The sequence below is a fragment of the Bos indicus genome, chromosome 11 (assembly GCF_029378745.1).
Source record: "Bos indicus isolate NIAB-ARS_2022 breed Sahiwal x Tharparkar chromosome 11, NIAB-ARS_B.indTharparkar_mat_pri_1.0, whole genome shotgun sequence".
Taxonomy (NCBI): Eukaryota; Metazoa; Chordata; class Mammalia; order Artiodactyla; family Bovidae; genus Bos; species Bos indicus.
In genome coordinates, this window is record NC_091770.1 from 15,274,218 (window position 1) to 15,301,183 (window position 26,966).

The 26,966-nt window shown below is 41.1% G+C and overlaps 1 protein-coding gene across 3 annotated transcripts in view; it reads left to right on the forward strand.

Annotated features, from left to right (window-relative positions):
* TTC27 (tetratricopeptide repeat domain 27) overlaps positions 1-16,846 on the forward strand; it is a 185,491-nt gene extending 168,645 nt beyond the window's left edge. For 2 of the 3 annotated variants that reach the window (XM_070798087.1, XM_019969975.2), the window contains exons 17-20: positions 6,581-6,778; positions 8,045-8,156; positions 12,333-12,433; positions 16,608-16,846. In XM_070798087.1, coding sequence (XP_070654188.1) covers positions 6,581-6,778; positions 8,045-8,156; positions 12,333-12,433; positions 16,608-16,730 — 534 coding nt within the window. In that variant the 3' untranslated portion in view covers positions 16,731-16,846. The remainder of the gene's footprint in view (positions 1-6,580; positions 6,779-8,044; positions 8,157-12,332; positions 12,434-16,607) is intronic. The other variant, XM_070798088.1, reaches the window with a different exon arrangement.
* The last annotated feature ends 10,120 nt before the right edge of the window (positions 16,847-26,966 follow it).

Here is a 26,966-nt window from a genome sequence, read left to right on the forward strand (position 1 = left end):
CTCCTCAGGAAACCTTTCTGATCTCTGCTTTCTTCCAGTGCCCATCTTCCTGAGTTGCCATCCAGCCTCAACAGGTTGGGGGCTGACCTTCTACACCTGCCTGGTCCCTGGCTTGCACTGGGCTGGCGCTGTTGTATTTTGGTCTCTCCATATTGGTGGCAAGTGGCACATAGAGTAGTGTGTGGAAGGAAAAGAAAGCATAACCAAAACGCTTTTCCCAGGCTCCCAGGCCATCTGTGAGCCTTGGCATCTCGTACTTTTTCACCCTGGATTGCACTTCTCCACCAACCAGGACCCAGCCAATCTCTCTCTCTCCAGGATTTCCCGTATGTTTGCTGTTACTTTTTCAGATTCATCAACTTTCTCTTTTTTCCCAGCAGTGTACAGAATTGGGGTTTAGAAAAAGAGGCTAGCAACGTGTTCGTGCATCAGCTTGTAGTCTGTGTAATCTCCATATGAAGATGAATAGTAAAACTGTTTTCACATTGGAAAATGAGTTCCATACAAATTAAGAAGTAATTTAAATATCTTAAAAAGTAAATATATTTACTCAACAAACATTTGGAAAGAGATTTAAATTCATATAATAAAAGTAAAACTAGAATAATAGCTGCATATATCTTTAGTGGAACAAAATATCATACACACAAACCCAGTACTGGTGATATGCAATGAAATGACACATTTTCATATACTACTAATGGACATCTAAATTTGATTTAGTCCTTTTTGAAAGTATCCAGCTTATCTGTAGTCTTAAATTGTTTACTCCCTTCACTCTATCGTTCTGTTCCTGGAATTCTAACCTAGAGAAACCAGTATGAGAAAAACCTTTAGGCACAGAGGTATGCAGTGAAATGTTATTTGTAGTAATAATGACAGTGGCAGCACAGAGAAACAGCCTAACTGCAGGTATTTTTTGTTGTTGTGAGTGTGCAGTCGTGTTTGACAATTTGCGACTCCATGGACTATAGCCCAGCTTGCTCCTCTGCCCATGGAATTTTCCAGGCAAGCATATTGGAGTGGGTTGCCATTTCCTACTTCAGGAGATCTTCCCAGCCCAGAGATTGAATCCATGTCTCTTGCATCTCCTGCATTGGCAGATGGATTCTTTACGATTCGTGCCTCCCAATGGGAGGCTTTGAATCTATTAAAATGATCTATCTAAAGAATATATGAAAACGTGAAAAAATTCTATGACATAACGTTAAGTGAAAAAGAAAGATAAAACAGTTTATATAGTATTAGTATTAAAAATTTTATGCATAGCAAAGAAACTAGAGAGAAATTAATGACAACATTAGTAGTGCTTGTGTTTGGGAATTTTATTTTCTCTTTTTATTTTTTATTAGCTCCAATGTCTTGGAGAAATTTTTAAGTTAAAAAGATACAAAAACCTGTCTGGTTTTGGTTGATTCAAGGTTTGGCAAAGAAAGGATAATGAAATGATCAAAGTTATTGGCATGCATATTTCATAAAAGAGCAAATCTTTCCAATGTAAAAGAACCTATTAGAAAGGAAGGAACAGCAGACGAGTAAGGAACTCTCCTTTATAACTTAATACAGCAGGTGCTTGAGAGCAAGAGCTGGGACGCAAGCTGCAGGTTCAAATCCAACTCTGCCTTCCCTTAGCTGTGTGACCTTGGACAAGTTACCTGAGTTCTTTGTGCTCCAGTTTCTTTATGTGCAGAATACAAATAACAAGCGCACCTACCCCCTAGAGTTGTTAGGAGGATTGTGTTCATAGAGCTCCTGGCTCACAGGAAGGGTCATATATATATGAATATATACATATAAGAGAAGACAACAGTGATAGTAGATAATATATATATTTCATAAAAGGACAAATCTTTACAATGTAAAGGAAATATATATATATATATATGAACATTGTCTACTGTCATTGTTGTCTTCTCTTTATTCTCATCGAAGCTCATGATTCCAAAAATCTCTGGTGTTTAAAACCCAGCTGCATGACTCACTTGCTCTGGGCCCTTGAGAAGCTCACTTTGCCTTTCAGTTTCTGTGTGAAGTGGGGATAATAAAGTCCCTGCTTCCTAGGGTAACAGAACCAAATGAAATCAAGTTGGTCACATGCTTAGCATGGGCTCAGCCCACAGTGAGTGCTCAGAGCAGAGGTGTTGGGAGGTATGGAGGGCTGGTAAAGAGGTGGTAGTTTGTTTTCCTTTAGGTCTGTTTTAAACCCTCAGGAAGTATGGGGACACGTAATGAGTGGGCAGCGATGAGGGCCTTGCTGTCCCCTTTTGACAGAGTGAGGACGTTGAGGGTCAGTGATAATCATGACAGTTTATAGGTTTATACTGCTTTACAGCTTTCAGAGCTCTCTACATGTATGTTGACTCCCTGATAAAACAGTTCACCTGCCCTGGTTAACAGAAGACCTGCACTCATTACAGCTGTTTACAGACTTCTAGCCATTCCCCCATGTTCGTGCTGGACTTCAGCGACTGGCAGTGTCTGTCTTCCTCTCCACTCTGGATCTAGCTGTTCCTGAACCTGGTTTTAGGCAGATGCATGTCCATTGCTTTGCACTTCCCCTTGTTTGCCCTCATCTTACTCCGTATGTGCGACCCATCTATGTGCCCGTGTCTTGGATCCTGTTTCCCTGAGAATTACTCTAAATTCTTACACCGTTCTACCCTTCAGCCTGTTACTACATACTTAGTAATGTATAATTTTAACTGTAACTGATGGGTTCAGTAATCAAATTTTTACCCAGTTTACAATAGATAAAAACATTTTATCTGTTTAAAAAGATTTTCTTTTCTCTTTTGATGCAAAGGACTGTAATGCAAGTAAACTTTATGGCCTGCCCAGGAGAAAACCATAATATTTGGTGATTCATTTTATCAGAGAAATCCGAGGCAAGATCTTTTGCTTTTTTGAGTTAAAAATACCTATTTTCTAAAGAAGGGTTAAATATATGTTACTATTTTTGTAGTCAATCTGGATAACTAGAGGGTGATAATTTTCTCACTTAACAGTTAAAGAGAGGAAAATGGTGATATTAACCAGTAAATTATAACATCAATTGTGTTTTTTAAAAAAAGTTTATCGCACTTTTTAAGATTATGTAGTAGCTCCATTTGTTAATGTATTTTAATAACTCACTTTTTTCCTTCAGTTTATGGGACTTCCTTAATTGGAGGAAATACCTTTTTAATTAACGTTTATTCAAATACAGTGAAAATGTAGAAAAGTATACAGATCATAAGTAAACGCGAGTTTTCACAAAGGGAACATGCCTGTGTGCCCCGCCCAGAGAGAGAGTTCGGCGACGCTGCATCGCGAACCCACGCGGCCCCCTTGGAAAGGGATGCTTTTGTGTGCTGTCATTCTCTGTTTCCTGTTTGCCAGTTTTTGAATATATGTATTCTTTTTCTCTCTTTTTAAATAAAATGTTTGTATTTTAAAAATAACACAGTTTTTACAAGTTAAGTCGTAGCAATTTCCTGCTCCACTGCTCCCCCTTCTCAAGATACTTCTTGCCAAAGGGGAGAAACCCTTTAGAATTCTTTTGCCATTCACACATTTCCATATTTCATAATAATGATAACTATATATGGCTATTTTTATTAACCCAATTTTAGGTATTATCAGTTGACCTCCTCTTATAGTAAATAAGGACTTAATTATCTTGTACTGGCATTTCTGTTACTTCCATTTCTTCCCAATATGTTTACACTAAAAAGTTTGGTTACGTGAATATTTTCTATTAACATTATATGTCTGTGCAAATTATATTCAAAATGGATATTACATAATACTATGATTGAGGCGTATTGTTTGCCTTTTGTTTTTTAATGGCATTAATGCTTGTGTTGCTTTTCACATGCTTGTCTGTGAGCCTCTTGTCTAAAATCCTCATCTCTCCTGCCCTCCCTTTTCTGGCTTTAGCTCTGGATGCTGTCACTAACCCTCGAACTTGCGATCCAGCAGTCTTCCAGTCCTGATCTTTTGTGGATGTACTCTCCTTGTTACTTTCCTTCGCTGGTTTCCATGACATCACTTGCTGCCATCCTTCCTTAGTGCACAGACCTCCATCATCTCTCCTCCTCTTAAACGGTGTTTTCCTGAAAGACTCCGTCCTCGGTGTGATTCTTACCCCACACAGTCTCTTTAAGCAGTATCTGCCAGGGCCACGTGTGACTGCTATCTATTCCTCCATATGGAACTCTCTCCTCAGGCCCAGATCCAGCTATTTAATCACTGAACATCAAACAGAGAGCATACAAACAAATTTGGTATTGTCTCGCCTCTCTTCAGGACCTCTCTCCTGATGGTATCTGCATGTGAATTGGGTAGAGGTGTGTTTGGTGTCTGCACCCTGACCCCAACAGAGGGACTGCACCTCCTTGTCGTTTTACAGTTCCCTTTTTGCACCCACAAATATACACACACACTTTACCAACTTTTCCCCTCTCAGACACCAGCACTACAGCTCTCCATCTTAATTGGCAAGAAGAATAAAAGATTTCTTTTCCCCCTTGGCTGCTACTCATGGCTAAAATGAGTAGATAGGATGTTGGGCCAACTGTGAGAGCCCAGAAAAAGCAAAGAATTTTACTACTTTAGTACGCGTTACTTGTCCACCTTAGTAACTGTTTCACTAGACCATCTCTTTCGAAGTGTGTTAATCCTTGAAATGTTTACAGAACAATTACTTGAAGCAGGTAGTGCACATTCATACCATTTCTCCTGCATTGTGACTTCCAGGCTTAAAATCAGGAGTGGGGCTGTAATATCAATTTCATTACTTTCAGATTTAAAACTGTACATGTTGAATTATAATGTGAATTTATGGGCAGAGATAATTTACCTTGTCTGTCACAAAAGAAAAAAAAAGCACAATTGAATGTTCTCCCGTCCACTTGTATCCCTGGATGTAATTAGGGCCATGAGTCTGAGCTCACATTCCTAACAGTGTTCACAGGCCAGAAGGGCCTTGATTCCTTGGCTGCATCTCACGTCTGGATCAGAACACCCTGCGGGGAGACAGAGCAAGGTGTCGGTTGCATTTCTCTTAGCAACTCTTTCTGAAAGAGGTGTGTTCGTGCAGTCTGTCTTTCAGGCACGAGTCGCTTATTGCATCAGTACTGTGTGCCAGGCACAATGTTAGAATCAGGGACACGCGTTGATGATGTGGTCCTCTCCTTAAAGTTCAGAGTAAGAATAAAGATGTGGCACCCTGTCTCATGGAACCTTGCCACTCAGAAGAGTGTGTGATCTGTGGACCGTCAGCATCAGCACCGCCTGGGAGCACGTTAGAAATGCAGACTCTCATTCCGAGATGGAGCAGCATCTCATCCAGGATTCTGTACTTACAGCAGGCTCCTGGGGGAGGCCGCTGCTGTCAGTCCAGGGGCCACGCTGAGTAGCAAGGTCTGAGGGTGCTCTGCCTGAGCTGGTTCTTTAGGTAGATCCATGTGTCTTTGCTGGCCTCCTATCACAAGGGTGGGTCATTGAGGATGCACTTTGTGTGCCTCCAGGAGCCCTTGAGATACATGGCCCAGTATAGCTGTACCTTGTCATAGCAGTGTAACCTGCAGTGGGGCTCAACTTAGTTCATCTGTCAGCATTCAGAGTATCTGGGGTAGAATGTGTAAAGACTGATGAAAGCGAGATGGCCAAGAAGTTGCCAAATGGTGAGTGGAACTGGGGTAGTTGGAAGGACAAGAGATACTTTCTGGGAAGCCTGCGTGCCTGAGGCAAATGCATTGGTAGTTTATCATTCAACAGTGAGGAAGGGCCAGGACCACTTTAAGCCGAATTCTGGTTCTGAGCATTATTGCTGTGATCTGGGTGGAAAATAGTGAGGCCAACGTAAAGGAGGAGAAGCTGGATTTAGGACTTACGGATGGCATCACCGACTCAATGGACATGAGTTTGAGCAAGCTCCGGAAGTTGGTGATGGACAGGGAAGCGTGGTGTGCTGCAGTCCATGGGGTCGAAAAGAGTCGGATGCAACTGAACTGAACTGAGGAGTGCTGAGTCAAATTGGTTACGTGTGGCCCAACCAGCAGAGAAGAGAATCTAGGTTGGTGCTCAGGGGGCCAGTTCTGAGAGTACAGGAGGAAGAGGGATCTGGGATCTAGGATAGATGGAGGGTGAGAGGTTGATGGGACATGTCTGGTAGGTATTGAGGCACACAGTCCGGGGGCTCTGTCTGGAAGGTGGTCAGGCTCGTGCTGCACCCACAGTATTGGGTAGATACTTGGTCATGGAGGGTTTGCAGCTATAGGTGTGGATCAGATCATTCAGAGAGGACCCTCAGAGTGAGAAGAGAGGCACGTGGAGCCTAGGGCCCTGTGAAGCAGAGCCCTCCGAGGAGCCTGAAAAGGGGACACCGGGAGAGGTCAGATCACTGTCTGCGATCCCAGACAGTGGTTCCAGATGGGTTCATCTTGTTTTTTACTCTTTAAAAGTGGCAGAGTGATATTCCTACAGGCCTGACATGGTTTGTCACTGTCGTCGTCATTGATGGTGAGGGTGGCCCTTTGTTTTTTTGGTATTGTTTGGTTGTTTCTAGCTCACCGGTTTCTTCTGTGCATTTGTTAAGGTCCTTAAAATCCTGGTCAGGGCAGTGATGGATGGGATGGCCGATCGTAGTGGCGATGTTGCAACTGGCCTCAGAGGAAAGCTGCAGGAGTTATTTGGCAGAGTGACTTCAAGAGTGACGAATGATGGAGAAATCTGGAGGCTGTATGCTCAAGTGTATGGAAACGGGCAGAGTGACAAGCCTGACGAAAATGAAAAGGTGAGTCCTTCCCAGTCCTCTGGGGCTCTTACCTTCTATTTGAACACAGACGGTGAATCTGCCTTTTTGATGGTTGGAGGGAGACTAATAATTAGAAAGATAAGATTAATATGCTCATATTTTCACTTATGATGCAGAGTTTTTTAACATAAGCACCCTGAATTGTGGACAGGTTAGGATGTGTAAACATTCATCTTTTTTCTTTCCATGAGTTTTTCTTAAATAATTGTTCTCTGTTCCCCAAAAAGGATCTCTTTAATCTGCTTTCCTTGCAAGCCGTGAACAGCTGGTTCTCGTTATTTACTCCACACCCCTTTCTGCAGGCTCCTTGCTGAAGACTAAGGTAGACGGTACAAGGACAAAGGAGTGTTTAAATCTGAGGTGGAGACTATGAAAAGGAGAAAGAAAAAGGAGCTCGATAAGACTATGGGAGAGAAGCTTTTAAAGTCTAAACATGAATGTTGTGCAAAGGTTGCCCTGCCCCTTTCTTGCAAGTGCAGTGGAGCACCAGTTGCGTTCAAGTTATGCCTTCAGCTTCTTATCTTAGAATGTAAAAGGGGCCTCCAGAGTTCCCAGGGTTGGAATACTAAATGTTTTGTGTTCTTTTCAAAACATCCACAACAAATCAAATGTACTTGTATAAGTTTGGAATTTGCCACAGTACAGCTAATCTGTGGGATTCTTAGCCATTCTCTCCCCCACTTCAGTCCACCCAGCTGGCTTCCAGCAAAGCCTTGTCAGCCTGGAGAATACACACTCACACACATGTGTGCACACACTCCTGCTTTCTGTCCTTCCCTTCTTCTTGAATTCTGTCCTCTCTGGCATATGTGGCATTAAGGATACTCTGAATTCTCTGATCTGTGATTTCTCCCTCAAGGGTGGGGAGGTTGTAAAAGAAAGTTGTTTTAAGCATCTGTGTTGTTGCTCACCTGCCAGTAATCCCACAGTTTTCACCAAGTTCACACCTCGTTCTCTAAACTGGTCTCTTAAGCTGATGTTTACAAATGCCAGGGAAATGTGTATACTTCTTATAGATTTGTAAACCCTGCCTTTTAATTTTTGGAGGGAAGTGTCTCCATTCAGACATGCCCATTTGATTTAACTGCTTGTTGCTGTTGTCTTTGATGAGAATAATGCAGAGAGTGTGCTGCATAACGCAGAGGCTGGCTTTTCAGCTGGAATTAGTTCCATATGACTTCCAGGAAGCAGAGTTTGAAATGTGAATTCTGCTTGTTCTAAATGCTGTTCTTTTTCTTTCCTCAGGCGTTCCAGTATCTCTCTAAGGCATACAAGTGTGACACACAGTCCAGTTGTTGGGAGAAAAATATTACGTCATTTAAGGAAGTGGTTCAAAGAGCCTTAGGACTCGCACATGGTATTTGATGTAACATTTAATATCCATGGTATATTTTAATGTATTTCTACTGATAGGAAAACATATTAGTCAAAAGCGAAATTCCATTTCAGATAATTTCAGATTATTTCATTGTATTAGAATTTTTGTAGTTAATTCAGCAAACATTTATAGATTAACTATTATGTAGTAGGCACCCTCAGAGAAGACAGTGGCACCCCACTCCAGTACTCTTGCCTGGAAAATCCCATGGACGGAGGAGCCTGGTGGGCTGCAGTCCATGAGGTCACTAAGAAACGGACACGACTGAGCGACTTCCCTTTCACTTTTCACTTCCATGCATTGGAGAAGGAAATGGCAACCCACTCCAGTGTTCTTGCCTGAAGAATCCCAGGGACGGGGGAGCCTGGTAGGAGGCCGTCTATGGGGTCGCACAGAGTCGGACACGACTGAAGTGACTTAGCAGCAGCGGCAGCAGTAGGCACCCTAGAACAATGAGAAAAAATAGGCTAGAGGCTTAAATAGTGTTTGAATAAGTGACTGATGGATAGGAAATACCTTTACAACTGTGTTTAATCTTCACACAGAAGTAACCTCCTGCATTGATGATCTAGTAGTAAGAAAATCTGAACTTTTCTTGACTCATATTCTTCTTTCATAAATGAAAATATTTAGAGTACATAGATTTCTGGAGTGCATACCAGTATATTTTAATGTGTGGTATTTAGGGGAGAAATAACCTCACCTAGAAAATTGTATGCCTATTGGGGAAAGATATTCCAGATAAAGGCTGCTTTTAATTATTTGCATTAATGAAAAGTATACCAGTTACAGGCAGTAATGCACTTTTATATTTATGTTTGAACATAGGCATGTGATGCCCAGGGAATGCAATTCAAATAAAATAGTGAAGCCACACTTAGGATTCAAGGACTGAATCCCAAGGACCGTGAATCTATGCTAAAGTCCTCCTGTAACTTTTGCAACAGTTGCCGCAAGTAGGGCGCCGACAAGTGGCGATTATACAGGGCAGACCTTTGGGCTCAGGGGGCCTGTGCTCCAGGACCAGCTCTGCCACATGCTAACTCGGCGACTTGGGGTCACCATTACTTACCTTCTCTGACCCTTAGTTCCCTTGTCATGAAAACGGAGATAATACCAATGGTTGTTACGAAAAATGAGTAAAAGCATATTGAAGCACTTAACAGTATCTTATGCATGGTGTAAATGTTAATCCCGTACCTCCTCACCCCCACCCTGTTCTTTCTGTAGTAGAGGATCTGAGTTGGGTGATAAGGGACTCAAAACTAAAAAGGAAAAAATGAATAAGAATAAAGCTTAACTTTGCCTTGAAAAAAATCACAGAATGTTCAGTTTAGAAATGGGCTTAGTAGTTAATAATTCTACTTGTCATTGACAAAAAGATATAAATATCCAATTTCCTGGGCCACCCACCCCTTGACAGATAAGGTAGAAGTTAGACTCTGTGTAGCTGAAACTCAGTGTGGAAGAGGTTCACATACTTTCTGACAGGCCAGTGGAAGGAGGGTCGAGGGTGGCTGGAATTTACAAAGCTTGTGCTGGCCTCAGGGTAGGTGAGCTTAGGTGGAGTTCATTCTTTAAAAGTTCAAAGGCCTTTGGCCTCTGTGGATACGGGACTACTTCTGGAGGAACCCATGCTAAGGTATATTATCTACACAGTTATAGCAGGGTGCAGTTTGCTTTGAAGAACTTACCCGAGCTATTTCCGCTTGCCAACCCTAAACATTTCTGTGAACAGCGGGTTCTGTATCAGTCAATGCCAAGATATTTTCTGTAATCACCAAGTGGTAGTATTAAACCTGTCAAATATAAATAGGCAGGTTAAAGAAGTACTCCAGGAAAAAAAAAAAAATCTTCATTTTGCACCTTAAAATTGATTTCAAACTATTTCTGGTACACTTTTTTCTCCTTCTGAGAAATACTTAGAGAAAAACAAGTGTCTTTTCTTTTAAGTTTCCCTTTGACTTGAATGAATTATGTGTTCGTTCTCCTTATGGCATTTTAAGCATACCTGAGTAGATGCTCAGCGTTAGTTTCTAGTGACATTTTAGATTTAAAAAGATAAATCTTAACCTTGTCTGTGTTGCTTTTGTGTAGCCATGCTCCATGGAAGAATAAGCTGAGTTTCTCTGTTATTTCTGTTCTCTTTTTTTATCTTTCTCCCCATCACTGTGCTCCACCTCATCCAATTCTGGAAAAGGAAATACGACATTAAAAAAAAAACAATCTCTATATGATTTATTCCATTTTGGGTTGCTGTTTTGAAGCATAGACACATGCTCCAGAAAGCTTGGTAAGGGTTTCCACATAGGCTTGGAGACCCTTCTATAACAGTGTTGTCATTATGTACCCGTTGTTCTGTCTGGAGGGTGTTCATTTACAGTCTGTGTTGTTCTGTTTTCTGGGAAAGGGTGGGCAAAAGTTCATTCCTTCTTTGCCATCCAGGAACTTTTAAAATCATAGTTATGCATTTTAACTACAGTCTGCCTGGAGGAAGCATAGCTGTCTTGGATTTCCTGATGATTTGAAACAGCAGGTTATTTCTCTCTGTTTCTCTCTCTGTGTCTCTCCGTCTCTAATGCCTCTTGAAAATAGGATTGAGGAAGGGAACTAATAGAGTGTTTGTCTCTTTGCTCTCTATTTTGTTTTTCTCAAAATGACAAGGATTGAAAACAGAATCACAGCTGTTTTTGCTATATCACTAGGTACTAAACAACCCAAGTATCTGACTCATGGTAGTTACAACCTTCCTCTATTATGGGACACAGACATCATAATCCTCAATATCTCCAGGTTAACCTATGCCCTTTAAAAATGAGTGTGACATTGTCGACTCCCTTGCATCCTTTCAAAATCTAGTTATTATTTTGTAGTAGGAATGCCAGATGTAGCTCTCATGCCATAGAAGGTATTAATGAATGACAAACCTGGTTTACCAGGCACATGACCTCTGCTAGTTTACATACAGGAAGGAATCTGTTGTCTATCCCTGTTCTAAGATACAGGGTACTGAGTAGACTTCAGTTGCTGCACTGTTTAGTGGAGTTTTAGAATAGGTTGTAGGAACAGAAACAAGAAGGAGTCAGTGGAGAAATCTGAAGCATTATATTTTTACAAAGCTCTTCACTTGTTCTTGCTGCTGCTGCTGCTGCTGCTGCTGCTGCTGCTACTAAGTCGCTTCAGTCGTTTCCAACTCTTTGCGACCCCAGAGATGGCAGCCCACCAGGCTCCCCCGTCCCTGGGATTCTCCAGGCAAGAACACTGGAGTGGGTTGCCATTTCCTCTTCCAATGCATGAAAGTGAAAAGTGAAAGTGAAGTTGCTCAGTTGTGTCCGACTCTTAGCGACCTCATGGACTGCAGCCTACCCGGCTCCTCCATCCATGGGATTTTCCAGGCAAGAATACTGGAGTGGGGTGCCATTGCCTTCTCCTTCACTTGTTCTTAAAAAGCCTTAATAGCCAGGCCTTCTGCTAGAAAGGGTTATAGCCTCTGTTCATAATTTCAAGTTTAGGGAAAATGGGCTCCTCAGAATGCAGAGGCAGAGTTGTTGGCATGAGTGACCATCTTCTCCCCTGCTTGGTGCTAATGGTTACCAGGCGTGGCTCAGCCTGGTCATGCTCACCTTCTCTAAATGCAGGCACCTGGGTTGTTGACATCACTTCTTCAGAGTGGTGATACAAGCCCCAGGTATGAAAATACAGTGAGAATTGAGCTGTGAATATCTGGCATGTCGCTTCCTTGGGCTGGTGTCGTTGGCAATTGTGAGTCCCCACCAGGGACTCAGTACTTTGGGAAGCCATATCAAGATGAACTGCGTCTGTTTTTGTTCTCTGTGAGCATCTTGTTTCTGCCTAATTTCAATAATCTTTGCTTCTGTGTTTTTTTAGAGTCTATTCCCAACAGTCTGTAACTCACCAGAAAACACTCATTTTCCTCAAAAGTCTCCTTTGAGCAATAAATTATCCTTTTTAAGGGATAAAAGGGGAAATTATGCACATAACTTATTTTCCTTTTACCAAAATAAAAACTTTCCATGTAGAAGCATTTCTAAAGTCTGTTAGTATAAAGTGCTAATGAAATAATTGGATTTTGTGCCTTTAAATTATCATCATTATCAATTTTTAATGGATGTTTTCCGTGTATTTATCTTCCAGTGGCTATTAAGTGCAGTAAAAACAAATCCAGTCCCCAGGAGGCTATACAAGTGCTGTCTTCAGTTCGACTCAATTTACGGGGCTTATTATCTAAAGCAAAGGTGAGAGTGAAATGTGAAGTATTTAGAATTATCATAGGAAAAAAAAGTTTTTGGTGTCAGCCAGCTGCTCTTAAGTTTTCTTTACATGAGGGATAACTTTAGGCCCACATTTGATTTTACCTTTAAATTTTGTGTATTTGTTTTTGGCTGGCTGGGTCTTCGTTACTTTGCACGGGCCTTCTCTGCTTGCAGCGAGTGGGCGCTGTGCTTCATTGTGGTGTGCCGGCTTCTCTTTGCAGCGAGTGGGCGCTGTGCTTCGTTGTGGTGTGCCGGCTTCTCATTGCAGCGAGTGGGCGCTGTGCTTCATTGTGGTGTGCCGGCTTCTCTTTGCAGCGAGTGGGCGCTGTGCTTCATTGTGGTGTGCCGGCTTCTCATTGCAGCGAGTGGGCTCTGTGCTTCATTGTGGTGTGCCGGCTTCTCTTTGCAGCGAGTGGGCTCTGTGCTTCATTGTGGTGTGCCGGCTTCTCATTGCAGCGAGTGGGCTCTGTGCTTCATTGTGGTGTGCCAGCTTCTCATTGCAGCGAGTGGGCGCTGTGCTTCGTTGTGGTGTGCCGGCTTCTCTTTGCAGCGAGTGGGCGCTGTGCTTCGTTGTGGTGTGCCGGCTTCCCTTTGCAGCGAGTGGGTGCTGTGCTTCATTGTGGTGTGCCGGCTTCTCCTTACGGTGCCTTCCCTTGTCGCGGAGCCTGGATTCTCGGTGCCTAGGCCTCGTTGGCTGCGGCTCCAGGCTCTGGAGCACAAGCTCTGCAGTGGTACACAGGCTTTGTTGCCCTGAGGCACGTGGAATTTTCCCAGACCAGGGTTTGAACCTGTGTCCTCTGAAATAGCAGGGGGATTCTTACCCACTGGACCACCGGGGGAGTCCCTCCCATTATGTTTTAGATATTAGCCCCCAGGTGGTTGTGCTGGTGAGGAGATCATTGACCTACTGACTAAACCACCCTACTCATGGGTAACTTAGGAATCTTTGAAATTAATATGTATAATCCAGCTCTTGATGCTTTCTTTAAACAGTGCTCTTCTACTTACATCACTTTTCCCCCAAATGTGGCATATATACTACTAGTAGCACTTGGGTAAATGTTGTTATTTTAATATATATTTATTTCAGTGCATATTAGAAAAAGTGTAAGTAGCAATGAAATCTATAATTTCATGAATATTATTGCTTATTTTCTATTTACAGTAGTGTTCTAATGTTTTCCTTAAAAAATACTTTTATTTGAATAAAAAAATTTATTTAGAGACAGATATTAAGCAGGTGATGTATGGATTTGACAAAAATGTTACGGTAGATGTCAAACTCAGGTTTGACACGTAAAACGTATGCTGTCAGTTTACAAGTACCACCCTGTGAACCGGTGCTAGGAGGGGGACAGCTGAGAGTCATCGAGGGGGCTCTTGAGTAGATTGGACTCCACATCTCCACCTGTGACGGAGCAGGTCTGGGGCAGAGCCTGGGAAATCTGTGTTCAGTTTCTCAGGTAGTTCTAACATGTAAACTAGGCTTGGAGTATACCACTGGGAACAAAGTTTGAAGTAGTATAACTTCTAGTACAAATTAGCACTTTCTTTTCTAATCTTTATTTGCCTTCCCTTTTTAATCTTGGGTCTCAGCTAATTTTAACTCACTTCTGAGAGCCAAATTCATGGCATGTGAAGGTCACTTTTGGACACAGGTAAAAACCTTTCCAGAGGGTGCATTTTTATTAATTGCATGATCTTTTCAGATTAGAGCAGCATTTTTGTCTCTATGTAGATTATTAACTCATTTGCTATCTTAATGAGTGTGCCTGCTGGAACCAGTTTTCTGTAATCTGGGAGAACTGTATTTTCTCCCAGCTTGACAGCACAGCTTCAGATTGTGTGTGTCTCAGAAAGCTGCAGGAGCTCTCTTAAAGGTCAAGGTAGCAAACTTTTTTTGTGACTCTTATTCCCAAGTTAGGAGCTCAGTTTCCTAGTTTCAGTGAGGTCATCAACTTACCCATGATTGTTTATTTCTTCAGGATGTACTCCACAAGTTTCTCTTCTCTGTGCAAAGCTTATAATATATTAATTTTACATAAACCTACACTTATATATGACTTAAATAGTCTTTTTCTAATGTAATTTTACTTATTTATTTTTGGCTGCGCTGGGTCTTCATTGATGCACACGCTTCCTCTGGTTGCAATGAGCAGGGGACCACTCTCTAGGTGCGCTGCTCAGCTTCTTACTGCAGTGGTTTTTCTTGTTGCAAAGCATGGGCTCCAGGGCATGTGGGCTTCAGTAGTTGTGGTTCCCAGGCTCTAGAGCACAGGCTCAGTAGCTGTAGTGCACCAGCTTAATTGCTCTGCGGCATGTGGGGTCCTCCTGGACGAGGGATGGAACCTGTGTCTCCTGCATTGGCAGGCGAATTCTTTACCCCTGAGCCACCAGAGAAGCCTGACTTAAACAGTCTTGTATGTACTGTCAAATCCATTCATATTGTGGAATTCCAGACATTGAAAATGAGGCTTCAGAACATCATCTGTGTATAGATTTTGTTCTCATTGGATCTCAACTGGATTATCCAAAAATGGGAAAAATTGCTTCCCAACACCTCCTTTGAAAGCACCTTTTTGCATATAATGTTTGGGAGCCCCTGATTTTATAGTAAATCATTTTTACTTTTCTGCTTTATAACAAATTGGATTTGCTGAAAAAGAATTGCCTTTTCTAGAACACTTTAAAAAGTGAAAATGACTGAGGATAACTGTGTTAAGTAATAGGCTCAGTTCACACAAATCTCTGGTCCTTTCCTGCCAGGCCTGGCACGTCATGAACATAAACTCCTAGATAGAACCTAGAAACTCACCTAAAGTCATCCAGTTCTTGTTCGGCCAGGACAGAGTAATTCCTCAACCCTCAGCACCCCGTCCTTGTACAGATTGGCTGCCAGGGTGGTGGGGGTTGGGGGGTAGGTGGCCTGAGAGCAGTTGGTGAGAATGCCAGAGAGCCTAGAGACAGAGCAGATATAACACTTACGCTCCATGGGACCCTCAGCAAATTGTTCTTTTCTGCCTAAGCCTCTGTCTCTTTCTGCTTCCTCCTTACTTTATAGGGAAGTGAGGCAGATTTGTGATGATTTATAAGCTCTGTAATTCTTAGTAAAAATAAATATGCCATGTAAGTCCAAGTTACTTTGCTCAGAGGTGTTTTTTCTACTGCACATCGCAGCAGTTGGTATGTCGGTCTGTTGTGAAATGCTGTGTAAGACGTGACTACACAGTTACGTGGCAAAGCGTTACAAAACAGCTCTTTGCTCCATAAATCACTGTGGGAAACTCTAAGCTTATCATGTGATGACGCCTTCACTCAGAACATCTTCAGGATTCCCTTTTTAGAATAGCTGTCAGAATGATTGCTGTCATCTGTGGTGGTGGTGGTGGCAAATAGTCATATTTTAATGATAAGTTTGATTTTTGTAAACAAATAGTCTTAAGTGTGATGAAAAGGATAGATGGTAAGCTGAGTAAATTACATATCTGATTAAAAAACACACACACAATGTGGTCATAAAACCCTGAAGCTGGTTTTCCTGCGCGCCTGTACTGGCTCAGCAGGCAGCTCCTAGAAAGGCGTTCCAGAATGTGCCAGCCGTGGTGGTGTTACTGAAGGATGTTGTGGTATTGCCCCACCCCAAAACAATTCCTTTTACAGAAGGAGCTCACTTTTGTTTTAATGTGCTGGACTTTTTTATTTTTACCCAGTCTTGATGATTGTTGTGGCCTCTTAGTCCTAAGCCATAATTAATTTTCAAATAGCATAAAGAGTATGATTTATATGAACTTGAATATAAAATGTATTTGTTTTGCTTGTATACACAGCAAATAGATTTGTTTTGCTTAGATGAATAATGTCTATTTATCCAAAGACCATCTTATGACATTGAAATGAATAATACAATCAATACTCAAGATAACCATTTCCAAGAGGCGGACCCATTTGAATTTACAAGTTGAAGCATGTTGTTTGATTCATCCATTGTTGCAGCTCGTTCGTTTCCAGGATGGTGAATGGAACAAACACGACTATTGCTGCTATAATATTGTGTTTTTATTATATAAAGGGAATTTTAATTCTGTACTCTGTGTCTATGTTTCTTTAAAGAGATGGTCACTGTTTTGATAATTCTGCTTTGTTCTTTATGCTGCAGCAACTTTTTACAGATGCGGCAAGTGGAGAAATTGCCAGGGAATTAGCTGATGAAATAGCAGCTATGGACACCTTAGTGACAGAGCTTCAAGACCTAAGCAACCAATTTCGAAATCAGTATTGACCATCCTGGGAACAGTTTCTGGAAGAGGTGTTTCACTTTCCAGAATTTCTTTTATATCTGTGTATCTCAAACTCAAGATACTGATTTTTTTAAATAAATTTTTCTTGTATGGCTAACATCCTTGCTTTTGTGATTTTTTCCAAATGCTTGAACTTTGTGAAATACATTAAATAAAATGTTCCTTTCCTCTTTCTTTAGGCTTAATTACAGTTGAATTCACTATTTTTATTATTCTTGAGGTATTTCAGCACAAAGAGGGGGGAAAATGTAGTTTTCTTTTTAGCACAGAGTTTATTCTCTCTCAGCCTAAAATGAATTAGATCATTCTCTGGAAAAAGTCTAAACGGGAAAAAAAATCACACACTGCAAGTTTGTGGAATCATTAGATTGGCTGGTATATTATCCAAAAGTGATAAAAGAGTACATTCGGTGATGGAAACCTTTACACTTCTTGAGATTTTGCATTTAGGTCAGAAAGATACAGACTTGGCTGAATTAGGAATATGGGTATGGTTTAACTTCCAAACCAGGAAAATGAGAGAAAAAAATGACATAACTCAAATCTTGACTCAACCATTAGCCACTAGTAACCAGACTGACCGTCCTCATTGTGTATACTGCCAGCCTTAAAGATGGTTATTTAATAAGGTTATGATGAGTGAAGACAGCTATAAGTGGTGCCATATTACAAAAATGCCAAAGTAAAATGTTTTCATAGTAATGTCTATGGAAACAAATATTGAAGTCAGCAGCTGAATTTAATAATCTTACTTCAAAAGTCATAGTAGGAATTTGTAGTCCTGGCTTTGGTTGCTGACTGTTCGGTCCTATGCATAAGTCATTGACCCTTGCTATTTTCCATGTTCTTATTTATAAAATGTGAATAATTTCTATTCCTTACTGCTTTGTGACTTTCTGCTGCCTTTGGAAATGTAAAAATACAGAATGTAAGTATTCTGAACATTAAAACAAAAACTTGAAGAAACTTTTGTCAGTGAATAAATGCTTAGCAGTGCTTCTTTTCCTTAACCACATGCTTCTCTTTTCTGGTATCGTATTGGCGTTAAAAACAAAACAAAACTTGATATATGTCTCAAAGCAATTTCTCTTACAGGAGACGTGGTAACTATGAAAAAGAACAATAAAGTGATGCAGTAGCATGGGTTAAAGTTAAATGTCCACTTGTACCTTTTATGGAAGCCATTGAGGATTAAGTGGATAGATGGATGGTTGGATAGGAGGAGTGAGATTTTAAGAGTAAAACCTTTTTAGTAGTGTCTAGCTATGAATCCCGATAGAAGACTAGAACTGAAAAGGGTAAAGATTTTAGGAATTGAGTAGAAGAGTGAAGAGGAATTTCCAGATTTTTAGTTCTCAGTTTGCTTTCTTCGGGTTCAAGGTAGAATGGTGCTGGTAAATGTGAGTTGTCACTAACCGAGTCACTAAAGGATTATTTCCTCCCCGTCTGCTCTCAGATGCTGTAGTGGACCAGAATCTCCAGAAGCTGCCCTACATCTCTTTTTTCTTGGATTGGTTTCACAAAAGAGCTCTTAGGTACCTTCTTTTAAAGATACAGACCTTTTAGTTGTTTAGTCATCTTACTAGGTGAGTGAATGTTAAGTGAATGTTTAACATAGTTAAAGAAAATGTGGTGGTGGTGGGAGGGTGACTACGGCAAAGAAGGAAAAGCTTGGGTTTTAACAAAACCTTGTCTCTACCACCTCCTTGATACTTGACACTCTGGTACTTGATTCTTCCATCTGTAGAATAAGTGTTGTGATAATAGTACCTCTTATCACGTTCTTAATATCACTTACAGCACTTTAACCTAGCTGCAGAGTCAGTAACACAGTATCTCTTTAAACAGCTATATTTCATTTCCTACAGGGTCTTTGGTGCTCTGTATTGCTATGTTATGATTTAAATATTTGCTGTTTCCAAATGAAATGATAAATTTCAGCTTTGGTTTTTTAGTCTTAATACATTTGTCTTCAGAATTACTTTTTTGTTTTGTCAACTAAAATATATAATAGATATTATCCTCTGATCTTTATTGAATTCCCACAGTATGAATAATACTTATTGAGTTCCCAGTTAAGTACTCTGAAGGTTTCTGATATCACCAGGAAACTAAAGGTCACAAACTCTAGAAAGAGAAATAGCTAGAATTCAAAAACTTCTAAATTCTACATTCTCTTACTATGTTGAGGCCAGAAAAAGGCTTCCAGTAGTCAGCTGATTGGAGAAGGCAATGGCACCCCACTCCAGTACTGTTGCCCGGAAAATCCCATGGACGGAGGAGCCTGGTAGGCTGCAGTTCATGGGGTCACTAAGAGTCAGACACAACTGAGCGACTTCACTTTCACTTTCCACTTTCATGCATTGGAGAAGGAAATGGCAACCCACTCCAGTGTTCTTGCCTGGAGAATCCCAGGGACGGGGGAGCCTGGTGGGCTGCCGTCCATGGGGTTGCACAGAGTCGGACATGACTGAAGCGACTTAGCAGTAGCAGCAGTCAGCTGATTTCAGTTTTCTGTTTCCAATAGTGCAACACCTGGAAGGTTTGCTTGTCATTGTTTATAAAGTTTTTCAAGGAGAGAAATTCTGTGAAGTCTTAGTTAACAATCGCCTGTGGTCTATTAAGATTATTTACGGTTCTTTGGTCTTTATTTTAATAAATCTTTTGTTAGCCTTTTTCCAAAAAGACAGCATAGTAAAGTGAAAAGTGTGTTAGTGACTCAGTTGTATCAGATTCTTTGCAACCTCACGGACTGTAGCCCAACAGGTTCCTCCGTCCATGGGATTCTCTAGGCAAGAATATTGGAGTGGTTGCCTTTTCCTTCTCCAGAGGAGCTTCCCAACCCAGGGATTGATCCTGGGTCTCCTGTATTGCAAGCAGATTCTTTACCAGATTCTGAGCCATGAGAGAAGCATAGTAAATGGGGGCCCTAATTGCAGAAGAGTTAAGTAAACCCCAATGGAATAAGAAATCTCTTCTTTACACCCAAACCCAAAACTCAGGAAGCTTGGAGAGTTGGTACGTCTTGGGTGTAGAGCCACGGGGTGTGTGATGAGGGATGGGAAATAGAGTAGTAGATTTGGAACTACAGAATCCCAGAGTGCACTTTGGGGTTCCCATGTGGAGGTGAAGAGCTTTGCCTTACATCAAGTGGAGCCTCAGTACAGTAATGAAGACCCCAAACATCAAAAGCTTGCTTTGACTTATTTGTGTATCAAGGCTCTTCATGCTGTACTTGTTTCTGTTGACATCTATAGCAGAAATGTAAAGAAGAAATGGTACCGAGTATGTGTAGTAAATCTACCTACTTTCCAGACTACATTCAAACATTGTGACATAAGAAGTTTGGCTAGTTTGGGCTATTTGTTACCATTTATCCAAATTATGATAAGTCTCCTAGGTTAAAACCCTAGGTGAGTCTCGTGGAAAGTATTCTTTTTTTCCCCACTTCTGTTTGTATAACATCCCCATTCATCTAAATTGCTGTTTAGATAAGGTAACTCTGCTTTACTGGCCAAGAGTGAGGAATAAAACCTGCTAAGTGGACGTAGCACACTTCCTCTCTGCCTGTTCATTCAACGGGCTCTATAGTGAAATGGCAAAGAGCCTTTATTCAGACGGTGGGCGCCATGCTGTGGTGGTACAGATGGATTTTTCACAACATGCACAAGTGCTTATAAATAGATAGGTTTCAATCAACAGGCAGCTTATTCAGGCATGTGCTCAAATATAGTAGCTGCATTCATTAGATAGACATTTCCACTAATCCCAAGACTATGCCAATAAAAGAGTAATCCCTTATGGGGTAAAGGTAGTGCTGGCTTGCTTTTAACTCTTGGCGAGTCTTTCACAGACCAAGGCCTAATAATAATTGTAGCTGCACTAGGTTTTCAACAAGTGAACTATAAAAGCTGAGCTTATCTTGAAATTTTTTCGTTTCCTTTTTCACATTGCAGTAGCTCAGTGGACAAAGAGGTACTTTTTACTCAGGATATGCAGCTAACAGCAAAGCCAATTTAGAAACCGATTGTGTGTGCATGTTCTTGTTACTTTATTATAAAGCTCCTTCTCTTCCACCCTGGTCAATAAAGTGGTTAATAAAGAGTTCGTTTGAGCAGATCTTATTTTTCCCCTTGACTTTAGGATAAATAACAAGTTTATGTCAATTTTGAGGAGATTTGCAAACTTTTAGAGTGGTTAGACTTAATATGCGGACCTTTTCACGTTTGGCCTTGTCCAACAAGGTCTTCACTCCTCCCACACTATTCAGAGCTAGCTGTAATTAGTTCACTTTGCACAACATTCAAATTTTCCCTTGCCAGTGATGTCACATCTGCTTTCCTGTCTATTATTCTGACTTCTTATAAACTGCAGTGACCTGTGAGTCAATCACACCATCTCTTGGCCCTGCACCAACATTGTATCTATGAAGAGGGACCCCTGCCAAGGACCGTGAAGCAGAAAGCTGAGATTATGAAAGTGGTCCTCCAAACAGTAAGTATCAGCCTTTTTTGAATCTTTTTTTGGTGGTGTTGCCAGAAAGGGGTGAGGAGGTAATGTTAATGTTGTTAAGGAGCTGACCCATGCATTGTTAACTTTTTCCAGACTGAGGGTACAAATGAACGTGAGCATCTATAGGCATACAGACATTATTACACAATGCTGCTCAGAGAGAATCTTGAAGACTATTACTGTGGGACTTGAGGAAGACCTTGGCCTCTCTGTAGCCTGTCAGGGATCCATGTGACAGAGATGTTATTGCAAGATAAGTTGAGAAGATGCATATAGAAGTGCTTTGAAAGTAAAAAATATATATATACAAATAAGTGTCTTAGAAACCACTTTGTAATAAGCACTGATATAACCTTTCCTGGTCTCCAGTTTGGAGCTTAATGACGTTTAGTGCTGTGGGACCATGATGCAAAAGTGTCGTTGATTCTCAGCAATTTTCATTGCAAACTTTCCACATTTCTGGGCTGCAAGTGCAAATAGGGGAAGGGAAGAAGGAAAGACTGGTAGGCTTTTATGAAATGAAAGAGAAAATTAAGTTCTTATCATTGGGATTTCTTGGGTTGGTGCTAGGAAAAGGAAAGAAACAGTGACAAGGGAGGATAAGTAGGCAGACTAGGTAGAGAATAGGTAAAACAATGGTGAAATGGGAAACTGACTCCCTAGGATGAACTTGGGGTGAAGTGACCTGGATTTAAGTCCCAACTTCACCTGCTTCCCAGTTGTGACCACATTTGAGCATCTGAACCTCTTTGGGCCTCTATTATATTCTGAGCTATAAAATGTGAACAGCCTACAGACCAGACAGAATTGCTGTTGGGGTCATATCAGTTGATGTGTGCACAGTGTTTTGTGAGCAACTGAGCACAATTAGTTCTTGTTACAGTCAAGAGAAAGAGGCATTGTGGATGGTCTTTCGAGTCCCAGGGACTGGTGGAGTCCCTGGGTGGGGCGTCCAGCAACTTGGCTCCAATTTCCATAATCCTTTGGGGTCATGACCTGGAGCTTGAGAAATAACGCTGCAGAATGTTTTTCAGTCTTCTATGCGCCCTTCATCACTACTTACTGAAGTCAGTTGGGTCTATATGATGTCTGGTGCCAGGGTTGATCAAAACTGTCTTGGTATTTTTACAACCATCTGGCCAGAAAACCTGTTTATGCCCCCACGGTTCTTTTTCACACACACAAAAAATGTATCAGCAGCAGAACTGGAACGTACTTCACATGCTCAGTGGTTCCCCCAACTGGCTTCCTAACCAGTAGAAACAGGTTATCTGTTTGGTGGCAGGGTGGGAGTAGGCACACCTGATGTTCACCTCTCCCCTTTAATAAGTTATACACATGTTCCTTCCATGTTCCCTGTCCAAAAATTAACAAAGACAAATAAACTAGAAGAAAAATATTAAATCACCCCAAATCCCACCCCTGTAGGAGATAACCATATTAACATTTTCCTGCATATTCTTCTAGACTATTTCCTATATGACTATGCACATATACATCTGAGAGAGAGGAAGAGATAGGCTTTTTAAAAAATATAATTAAGCTTTATAATTAAGTACATGGAAGTAGGCCTGCCTTTGACATGGTGAAGCTTCAAGCCAAAGTATAAATGGAGGTCCACATACCATTTATCTAAATTATTTAAAAGTTATAAATCAAGCTAAGAAATGGTTAAATAAAATTTGTTTTGTCTTTTGATATTGACAGATATTCCTTCATGCTGATTTGGGAGGACACTTAAAATTTTTTTATTATTAAGATTTTTTGTTGAATGACAGATTATTTAAATTCTAAGGTGCTTTAGAGTTTTCAGATGTTTCAAACACATGATTTCATATAATCCCATAATAACCCTTTGTTCCCCCTACCTGTATATTGCCCCTCTCCACTTCATTCTCCCTACTGGTAACCACTAGTTTGTTCTCTGTATCTGTGAGTCTGCTTCTTCTTTGTCTTATTCACTAATTTGTTTTATTTTTTAGATTCTACATATGAGTGGATATTATGCAATATTTGTTTTTCTCTAACTTATTTCACTTAGTATAATACCCTCCAAATCCATTCATGTTCCTACATATGGCAAGATTTCATTCTTTTTTATGGCTGAGTAGTATCCCATTGTATACATATACCATTCTTCTTTATCAATTTATCTGCTGATGGACACATAGGTTGTTTCATTCCTTGGCTATTGTAAATAATGCTGCTATTGGGGGCAGGAGAAGGGGACGACAGAGGATAAGATGGCTGGATGGCATCACTGACTCGATGGACTTGAGTCTGAGTGAACTCCGGGAGTTAGTGATGGACAGGGAGGACTGGCGTGCTGTGATTCATGGGCCGCAAAGAGTCGGACACGACTGAGCGACTGAACTGATCTGATGAACATGATGGTGGTGGGGGAAATGTCTCTTTTTGAATTGGTGGTTTTTGTTTTTGTTTTTTTCAAGTATGTACCCAGGAGTGGAATTCCTGGGTCATATGGTAGCTCTATTTTCAGTTTTTTGAGGAACTTCCATACTATTTTCTACAATGGCTGCACCAATTTACATTTCCTCCAACAATGTGCAAGGGTCCCCTCTTCACATTCTTGCCAGCATTTGTTATTTGTGGTCTTTCCAATGATAGCCATTCTGACAGGTGTAAGTTGATATCTTGTTTTGATTTGCATTTCCCTGATGATTAGCAATGCTGAGCATTTTTCATGTGCTCAACATCTGAAGAGCTACTGGCCATCTGCATGTCCTCTTTGGAAAAATGTCTATATAGATCTGCCTATTTAAAAAAAATTTTTTAATATATAAACTGTTTATATATGTTTGATGAAGTGAAGTGAAGTCACTCAGTCGTGCCCGACTCTTTGCGACCCCATGGATAGTAGCCTGCACCATGCTTCTCCGTCCATGGGATTTTCAAGGCAAGAAGTACTGGAGTGGGTTGCCATTTCCTTCTCCAGGGAATCTTCCCAACCCAGGGATCGAACCCAGGTCTCTAACATTGTAGACAGACGCTTTACCGTTGGATATTAACCCTTTATGGGTTATATTATTTGCAAATATCTTCTCCCATTCAGTAGGTTTTTTTTTTCCTTTGCAACCACTTTTAAGGTTAATTAGGTCCCGTTTGTTTGTTTTTGCTTTTGTTTCCTTTGGTGTAGGAGATGGATTTTAAAAAATATTGCTGCAGTTTGTCAAAGAGTGTTTTGCATATGTATTCCTCTAGTACTTTTATAATATTCAGTCTTCCATTTAGGTCTTAAATCCATTGTGAATTTATTTTTGTATATGTGTCCTTTTTTTGTGTGCCAGTATTATATTGTTTTGATGACTATAGCTTTGTAATATAGTCTGAAGTCAGGGAGAGTGATTCCTCCAGCTCTGTTCTTCTTTCTCAATTATTTTGGCTATATGGGGTATTTTATGCTTCCATGGAATTATTAAAATGATTTGTTCTAGAGGGGAGGAGCTAAGATGGCGGAGGAGTAGGACGGGGAGAACACTTTCTCCCCCACAAATTGATCAAAAGAATATTTAAACGCCGAGTAAATTCCACAAAACAACTTCTGAATACTGGCAGAGGACATCAGGCACCCAGAAAAGCAACCCAAGTCTTCGAAAGGAGGTAGGAAAAAATATAAAAGACAAAAAAAGAGACAAGAGGGAGGGATGGAGTCTTAAAAAGAGAGAAGTTTCCTAACACCAGGAAACCTTCTCACTGCCGAATCTGTGCCGAGCCTTGGAAGCACAGAGGGCAACGTAACAGGGAAGAAAAATAAATAAACAATTAAAACCCGCAGATTGCGAGCCCTACAGTAACTCCCCCAGCGGAGAAGCAGCGCAGACACCTGCACACGCCACTAGCAAGCGGGGGCTGGGCAGGGAGGCACAGCACGGGCTGCATCGCATAGAGTAAGGAACTGGCCTGAATACCCTGAGCGCTATCTGAGCGAAATAATTTGGGCTAGCAAACCAGACTGTGGGATATCTACCACGCAAAAAGCCAGCCCTAACCTAAGACACCGCCAGGCCCGTGCACAGAACAAAGAACTGAACAGAGATAGCCGGCTGCAGACTATCCCCCTCCGGTGACAGGCAGCCAGAGCCAGAAGGGGGCAATCTTGGCCCCAGAGAGACATTATCTATAAAACTGTAAGCAGGCTTCTTTGCTAACTAAAAGTTCTTGGGGGTCTGGACGGTCAACATCTGCCTGAGAAGGTGCACCGGTTGTACACCTAGATAACCGAGCGGCGGGGAGGCGATAAGTCGCAGCAATCGCGCTCGCCAAACACCTCATCACCTGAGCTGCTCGGACCTGGGAAGGGCACCAAACGCAGGCCCAACCGAGTCTGGGCCTCTGAGGACTACCCGAGTGCCTGAACCTGAGCAGCTTGGACCTGGGAGATGCAGGCAGCCCAGGGCCGGCCACGGATGGGTCCCAGCGGAGCAACCTAGAACCTGAGCAGTGTGGGCAGGGAGGCTACATGCGCCCTGAGCGGGGGCAGACGCCAGTGTTATTTGTTTGCAGCATCCCTCCCTCCCTCCCTCCCTCCCCACAGCGCGACTGAACAAGTGAGCCTACAAAAAAAAAAAAAAAAAGTGTCCTCCACCGTCCCCTTTGTGTCAGTGGAAACCAGACATGGAAGAGACCAGCAAACAGAAGAAGCTGTAACAGAGGGAACTGCCTTGGAAGCTACAGGCAATAGATTAAAACCCTGTGGTTAGTACCAACTGCATAGAAAGGGGCCTATAGATCTTGAGCAATATAAGTCGGACCAAGGAACTAGCCGAAAATGAACTGAATCCACAATACTCACAACAAAACCAGAGAAAGTCCTAGATATATTTTTACGATCATTCTTTCTTTCTTTCTTTTTTTTTTAATTTTAGCTCCTCTATTATTCCTTTAATTTTCACTTTTATAACCTATTACTTTGCAAAAAAAAAGACCCTTTTTTTTTAAGCAAACTTCATATATATATTTTTTATAATTTTTTTTGACCTTGGTTTTTTTTTTTTTTTTTTTTTTTCTTTTCTTTAACATTGTATTTTTGAAATTCCAAACTCTACTCTAGATTTTTAATTTTAGCTTTTTGGTATTTGTTATCAATTTTGCACCTATAGTTTTTTTTTATAATTTCTGTGACTTTTTTTTTTCTCTCTGTTTCTTTCTCTTCTTCTTTAATATAACATTGTATATCTGAAATTCCAAACTCTACTCTAGATTTTTAATTTATGCTTTTTGGTATTTGTTATCAATTTTGTACCTGTATTTTCTTTATAATTTTTGCAACTTTGTTTTTGTTTGTTTGTTTTTCTCTTTCTTTTTCTTCTTCTTTTTTTTAACATTGTATTTTTGAAATTCCAAACTCTACTCTAGATTTTTAATTTTTGCTTTTATGTATTTGTTACCAATATTGTACCTTTAAGAACCCAATCTTCAGTACCCATTTTTCACTAGGGAGCGAGATTACTGGCTTGACTGCTCTCTCTCCCTTTGAACTCTCCTTTTTCTCCACCAGGTCGCCTGTGTCTCCTCCCTAACCCCTCTCTACTCTACCCAACTCTGTGAACTTCTGTGTGTTCCAGACGGTGGAGAACACTTAGGGAACTGATTACTGGCTGGATCTGTCTCCCTCCTTTTCATTCCCCCCTTTTATCCTCCTGGCCACCTCTGTCACCTTCTGCCTTCTTCTCTTCTCTGTATAA